This window comes from Pristiophorus japonicus, chromosome 15, assembly GCF_044704955.1.
Source record: "Pristiophorus japonicus isolate sPriJap1 chromosome 15, sPriJap1.hap1, whole genome shotgun sequence".
Lineage (NCBI taxonomy): Eukaryota > Metazoa > Chordata > Chondrichthyes > Pristiophoridae > Pristiophorus > Pristiophorus japonicus.
Genome location: NC_091991.1, coordinates 57,650,693 through 57,657,946, shown reverse-complemented (window position 1 = coordinate 57,657,946; position 7,254 = coordinate 57,650,693). Strand labels below are relative to the sequence as shown.

General features: G+C 44.2%; 1 protein-coding gene across 3 annotated transcripts in view; it reads right to left on the bottom strand.

Moving 5' to 3' along the window:
* Window positions 1-418: 418 nt before the first annotated feature.
* Window positions 419-7,254, bottom strand: part of ttc38 (tetratricopeptide repeat domain 38) — a 94,812-nt gene continuing 87,976 nt past the window's right edge. For all 3 annotated transcript variants that reach the window (XM_070900498.1, XM_070900500.1, XM_070900499.1), the window contains one exon: window positions 419-717. In XM_070900498.1, the coding sequence (XP_070756599.1) occupies window positions 624-717 (94 nt within the window). In that variant the 3' untranslated portion in view covers window positions 419-623. The remainder of the gene's footprint in view (window positions 718-7,254) is intronic.

The following is a 7,254-nucleotide window of genomic DNA, read 5'->3' as shown; positions in this document are numbered from 1 at the left end:
GGTATCTCAACCAAACCTCCCATCTTCTCCTGCCCCTATTGAAAGCATTTAGCAGCTCAGCTTACCAAACCCCATTCCAAGTTAAAAACCCATTTACAGAAATTACCAGCCACCCCAAATCCATTAAGAGATTTTGGTACCCCAGATTTCTCTCTCCCCCCCACTGAGAGCATTTGGAAGTCTGGGCTCCCACCCCTCCTCTGAGAGAATTTCCCTGTTTTTTCTCCCCCCCATTCCCCCATCTACTCTTTTTTCCACTGCTCTCTCCATCCCCCTTTCCGTTCCCACTCACACCCCTTTTTGTATCCCCCTCCCCATCGCCTCTCACTCTTCTCCATCCCTTTGTCCCATTCCCCTATCTCCTGTCACTCCTTTTCCTTCCCTGCCCATGCCCCATCCCTCTCTTCCATCTTCTCTCCCCCTCCCCTAATAATAAGCAGAATCATTATTAGCAGATCTCTATTAAACTGAGTTTTTTTTTTAATTTTTCGTTGCCAATCTTTCCAATTCTTTGTCAAATCACAAACGCCAGAGGTCACCTTGCACACATCAAGGATCACTCTGCGCCAATGCTCTTAGAAGTAATCCATCCCATTTCTAATTACATGTGTCTTTGTCTTGATTTAGTCCACATTATGCAGTGCTGTGGCTTTGCGAATAAGCCTTTCAGTCATTGTGGAGTTAGGCCGCAAAGTGTCTCGCTCCACTAGTAAGCTTCTGATGGTAAAAGAAAAATTTAAAAGTTAGCAAATCACACAGTAAGCAATCATGAAGCTCAGCGAAAATCAGTAGGGATACAAGTTCCATTTGCTTATAATATATGCGAAGGCTCTGAAATTAAACTGTGGAATAATTCAGTATAAATACTTAGTATATTCATCTGAAATGCACCAACACCTCTGCTAAAATAGGAAGAAGAATTTCAAATATGTTAATTATTGAATGTTACTTTTAATTTAAGGACCCAGGTGCTTCATCTCCTGCACTTTCTGAAAATTACATCGTTTTCAGGATGTAAGGATGTGTCAGCTGTTGCTCATTGGGTAGCGCACTCGCCTCTGAGTCAGAAGGCTGTGGGTTCAAGACCCACTCCAGGACCTTGAGTACATGAATCTAGTCTGACACGCCAAGTGCAGTGCTGAGGGAATGCTGCACAGTTCGAGGTACCATCTTTCGGATGAGCCGTTAAACCGAGGCACTATCTGCCCTCTCAGATGGACGTAAAAGATCCCATGCCACTATTTCGAGGAAGAGCAGGGGAGTTATCCCTGGTGTCCTGGCCAATATTTATCCCTCAACTAACATAACAATCTGATCATTATCACATTGCTGTTTGTGGGAGTTTGCTGTGCGCTAGTTGGCTGCCGCGTTTCCCACATTACAAAAGTGATTACACTCCAAAAAGTACTTCATTGGCTGTAAAGCGCTTTGAGACATCCAGTGGTCATGAAAGGCGCTATATAAATGCAAGTCTTTCTGTTCTTTTTTTATGGGCACATTTTCTGTAATTCTGATGTTAGATGTTACTGTTGGCTTGCAGCCATTACATCACATAACCATTGCTCAGCTGGTCTGCTTGCCTATGTAATCAGCAGATCCTGGAATAACAATCATTTTTGCAATAGAAGCATACTGTTCAACGTGCAAAATGGGCAATCTAAATCAAGTACAATGGTTATGCAGTGACTTTCTATAATTCGCATATGATGATTGTCTGCTATTTTATATTTTGTTACGTTTGGAAATTTTCAAAAAATTCTAAAATGGTTAGAGGCAACAAGGAAAAGAGTCTTTGAATGAAAAAAAAAATCCACATTTCCAGTATTCAGGCACAGTGGGAGGGCTTTCCCCCATTATGAGAGCATGCTTCAAGACTTGGAGTTGATTGAAATTATGGAAATTGCAGAGCTGTTACCATCAAGAAAATGTTAAAAAAATTATATTCATCATGGGGAAGAGTGATACGTATTAAAAACACAGCTAAATGCAAGTAATCAGCATTCCTAATGTGTGATGTTTAACTGGCCTAATAAACTATGTCAAGCACTTCAAGTTCCTGTGAAATAATCCTCTCCTGACTTGTGATCTGATTTATTACTTAAATATTGTAGCTTTGCTCCAGGAATATAAAAAGTAGAGAATAAAACAACAGTAATTAAAGAAAGAAAAGTAGGCTGAATGAATGCTGATGTTGATCACACATTGATTTTATTAATTCTCGGGATATGGGTGTCGCTGACAAGGCCAACATTTTTTGCCCATCACTAGTTGTGCTGAGAAGGTGATGGTGGGCCTCCTTTTTCAATCACTGGTAGTGGTTTGATAAAACTGAGGGCTTTACTAGGCCACTGCTCATCCCCCAACCGTGCCTGCTATCTGCTTTTCTCATTGAGCTCCTGGAGCTTTTCTCAAATTTGGCTTCCAAATACCTGGACTTCGCTGGACATCAAGACTATTCTTCTGCACTGGACTCATCTGTTGTGTCTCTGATCTGTTGCTTAAATTTTAAAGTAACTTTGATCAGCTAACAGCCCTTCCCCGAATGCTGCTGCTCCCCACTGAGCCTGTAACTGGCCGAGTGGCATTTTGGCTGCCGCCCCGGACCCGAGCCTATCACCTTTATTTCCACTTTTTTCACCCCCCATTTTTTTACTTATTTTCTCTTTATTCCTGCTAGACCCCTCTCTGCTGTTATCATGCTTCTTTTAATTTCTCCACTCTCGGATACTGTGCTCTCCCAAATCCCTACCCCAACCCTCCCGGTTAAGCAATGCCTCGATTTTAAAATTCTCATCCATGTTTTCATCCCCCCATGACCTCGTCCCTCCCTATCTCTGTAATCTCCTCCAACCCCACAACTCTCCAAGATATCTGCACTCCTCTAATTCTGGCCTCGATTTTAATTGCCCCACTATTGGTGGCTGTCTTCAGCTACTAAGGCCCTAAGCTCTGGACTTCCCTTCTTAAGCCTCTCTGCCTCGCTTTCCTCCTTTAAGACGGTCCTGGAAACCCTTAAGACGGTCCTGGAAACCTACCTCTTTGACCAAGCTTTTGTTCTATTAGCTCCTTATGAAGCTCGGTGTCAAATTTTGTTTTATAACACTCCTGCGAAGTGCCTTGGGATGTTTTACTTTGTTAAAAGGCACTATATAAATACAACTTGTTGTTCAGTACTCCTCGACCTTCCTACTCTCCTGCCACCGTCCCAGACTTAACTCGCTCTTAGATATGCCTACAGCTTCCCTCTGTGCCTGTCTTGGCATCCTCCAAAGTGCCCATCGAGGCACACATCATTGCCTCTTTACGAGCAGCAACACCAACTGCCCCATCCTACTCTCTCACCGACCTTCCCAGCCAGTGCGCCCACTGAGGGCTAATCTTGTCAATCTCCTCACGATCCAACTCACCCTTCCTAGTACCGACCCTGTGCTTATTGTGGATGATTGTATCAACATCATGGCCTTGACAGAAACCTGGCTGAGGGATGATGACACCTTCCCCTAAATGAAGCCTCGCCACCTGGCTATACCTGCCATCATTTGCCCCGCCCAGGTCATCACGGTGGCGGTGTGGCTCTTATCACTAAATCACACCTTGGTCTGTCCCCCGACTCCTCTGGCATTATTAACTCTTTTGAGCATCTCAACTTGTTCCAACCCTCTCACCTCATTTAAAATGCTCGTCCTCTACCGCCTATCCAAGTACCATAAACATGTTCTCACTAAGATATCTTCACTGCTTTCCGCCCTCAGCCTCTGCTCTGAGCAACTTGTCATTTTGTGATTTCAACCACCATCTCAATTCATCATGTGCTCTCTCTCCCTTAAATTACAGAATACTGGTGAGGGCAATAGCCAGAGCCAAGTCCATGGCACCACAGATGGCTCAGCTGTACAAGGGGGAGGAGGAAGACAAGGAAAGCAATAGTGGTAGGGGATTCTATAGTTAGAGAAGCAGACAGACATTTCTGCGGCCGCAGACATGCCTCCCTGGTGCCAGGATGTCCCTGGGCAGCTGCAGAACATTCTGTGAGGGGAGGGTGAACAGCCAGAGGTCGTGGTCCATATCAATACCAACGACAAAGGTAGAAAGAGGGATGAGGTCCTGCAGGCAGATTTTAAAGAGCTAGGAAAGAGATTAAAAAGCAGGACCTCCAAGGTAGTAATCTCTGGATTATTCCCGGTGTCACGAGCTAGTGAGCATAGAAATAGGAGGATGGAGTGGATGAATGAGTGGATGGAGAGATGGTGCAACAGGGAGGACTTCAGATTCCTGGGTCATTGGAACAGGATCCGGGGAGGTGGGACCGCTACAGGCCGGACGAGATGCACCTGAACAGAGCAGGAACCAATGTCCTCACAGGGGGCGGTGGGGCTGGTGGGGGTTGCTATTGCTGCTGGGGAGTGTTTAAATTAATTTGGCAGGGGGATGGGAACCAGGATGTAGCATTAGAAAGGAGAAACAAAGTGCTCAAAGGATTGAGAGAGACAAACAGCACTAGAGTAAGAAATAGTACGGTATTAGTTGGAGTCAGGATAAGCGAGAATACAAGAAGGTATAAGATAGCTTTACAGTGCATGTGTGTTAGTGCAAGAAGTGTGATAAATAAAGTTGGTGAGCTGCAGGTGCAAATAGTCACATGGGAATATGATATCATGGCTCTAAAAAGGACAGGATTGGATTTTTTTATATTCCTGGATATAAGATGTTCAAGAAAAATACAGAAGGAATGAAAGGAGGTGGCGTGGCAGTACTGGTTAAGAAGAATGTTACAGTACTGGAGAGAGAGGATGTCCTGGAGGGGTCAAGGACATAATCTATTTGGTTAGAGTTAAGAAAGACTAGAGATGCCATTACACTAATAGATATATTCTGTAGGCCATCAACTAGTGGGAAAGATATAGAGGAGAGCATGAACTATAGAGTAGTGATAATGGGGGTCTTCAACTATTCCTCATATAGACTGGGATAGTAATAGTATAAAAGGCAGAGAGGGGGAAGAATTTTTAAAGTGTGTTCAGGAGAACTTTCTCGATAAGTACGTTTCCGGCCCAACGAGGAAGAAGGCATTACTGGATATGGTTCTGGGGAATGAGGTGGATCAAGTGGAGCAAGTGTCAGTGGGGGAAGATATAGGGAGCAGTGATCATAGTGTCAATGTTTAGATTCTCTATGGAAAAGGACAGGGAGCAATCTAGAGCAAAAATACTTTATTGGAGGTATGGATCTGGGCGGGTATATTGTAATCAAAGATTGGCAGGAAAAACTGTAATGGAACAATGGGCTGCCTTTAAAGAGGAGATGGTTCGGGTACAGTCGAGGTACATTCCCACGAGGGGGAAAGGTAGGGCAACTAAAGCCAGAGCTCCCTGCATGACGAAAGAGATAGAGAGAAAGATGAAGCAGAAAAAGAGCGCATATGACAGATGTCAGGTTGAGAATACGTGAGAATCAGGCTGAATGTAGAAAGTTCAGAGGAGAAGGTAAAAAGAAAGTAAGAGGGGCAAAGAGAGAGTATGAGAATAGATTGGCAGCTAACATAAAAGGGAATTCAAAAGTCGTCTATATGCATATAAATAGTAAATGGTAGTAAGAGGAGAGGTGGGGCCTGATTAGGGACCAAAAAGGAGATCTATGTATGGAGGCAGAGGGCGTATGAGGTACTTTGCATTTGTTTTCACCAAGAAGATGCTGCCAAAGTCACAGTGAAAGAGGAGGTAGTGGAGATACTGGATGAGATAAAAATTGATAAAGAGGAGACACTAGAAAGGCTGCCCGTAGTTAAAGTAGATAAGTCATCAGGACCAGATGGGATGCATCCTTGGATGCTGAGGGAAGGTAAGGACGAAATCACAGAGGTACTGGCCATAATCTTCCAATCCTCCTTAGATATGGGGATGCTGTCAGAGGACTGGAGAATTGCAAATGTTACACCCTTGTTTAAAAAAGGGTGCAAGGATAAACCTAGCAACTACAGGCCAGTCAGTTCAACTCGGTAGTTGGGAGGCTTTTAGAAACAATAATCAGGGACAAAGTTAAGTCACAAGTGTGGATTAATTAAGGAAAGCCAGCACGGATTTGTTAAAGGCAAATTATGTTTAACTAACTTGATCGAGTTTTTTGATGAGGTAACCGAGAGGGTTGATGAGGGCAATGCAGTTGACGTGGTGTACATGAACTGCCAAAAGGCGTTTGATAAAGTGCAACATAATAGATTTGTCAGCAAAGTTGAAGCTCGTCAAATAAAAGGGTCAGTGGCAGCATGGATACAAAATTAGTTAAGTGACAGGAAACAGAGAGTAGTGGTGAATGGTTGTTTTTCGGACTGGAGGAAGTGGTGTTCCCCAGGGATGGGTACTAGGACCACTGCTTTTTTTGATATATATTAATGACTTGGATTTGGGTGTACAAGGCACAATTCCACCATTTGCAGATGACACAAAACTTACAAGTATAGTGAAAATTGAGGAGGATAATTATAGACTTCTAGAAGACAGATAGGCTGGTGAAATGGGCGGACACATGGCAGATGAAATTTAACACAGAAAAGTGAGAAGTGATACATTTTGGTAAGAAGAACGAGGAGAAGCTATATAAACTAAAGGGTATAAGTCTATAGGAGGTGCATGAAGAGAGAGACATGGGGGTATATGTGCACAAATCGTTGACGGTGGCAGGGCAGGTTGAGAAAGTGGTTTAAAAAGCTTACGGGATCCTGGGCTTCATAAATAGAGGCGTGGGGGGCGAAATTCGGTAGTTTGAAAAGTTAGCACCAGGTGAAAACGATTGCGAACTTCTGCTAAATTGGGCTTTCGTGCCCCAGGAAGGAAGGGGCAGTAAAGGAGGCGCTAATGATCTCAGTGGGGTGCTGCAGGGACATTAATGGCAGAATGCTACCCAATTTCAGGTGACTTGAATTCAGCAATCATCCTTCAATCTTTTACACTGGCTGATTCCAGCTCTTAAAGGGGAGGTTATAATCAAGCTGCACCTGCTCATTATCAGCAGTGCTGCATTTGAGAGAGAGAGAGCTGTGAGCTACTGAAACAACATTCTGGGATGGCTGCTGGAAATGCTGCTGCAAGGAAGAGGGCAAGACAATTCATTGATGTGGCATTGATGGGGACAGTGGAAAGAAGGAGGGATGCGCTGTTCCCCGCATCTGGAAGGAGGCCATTGTCATAGGTCTTCAGGGTGATGTGGAGAGAAGTGGCTGAGGAGGTGTTGGCCAGCACTGTAGTCAATCGAACCCTG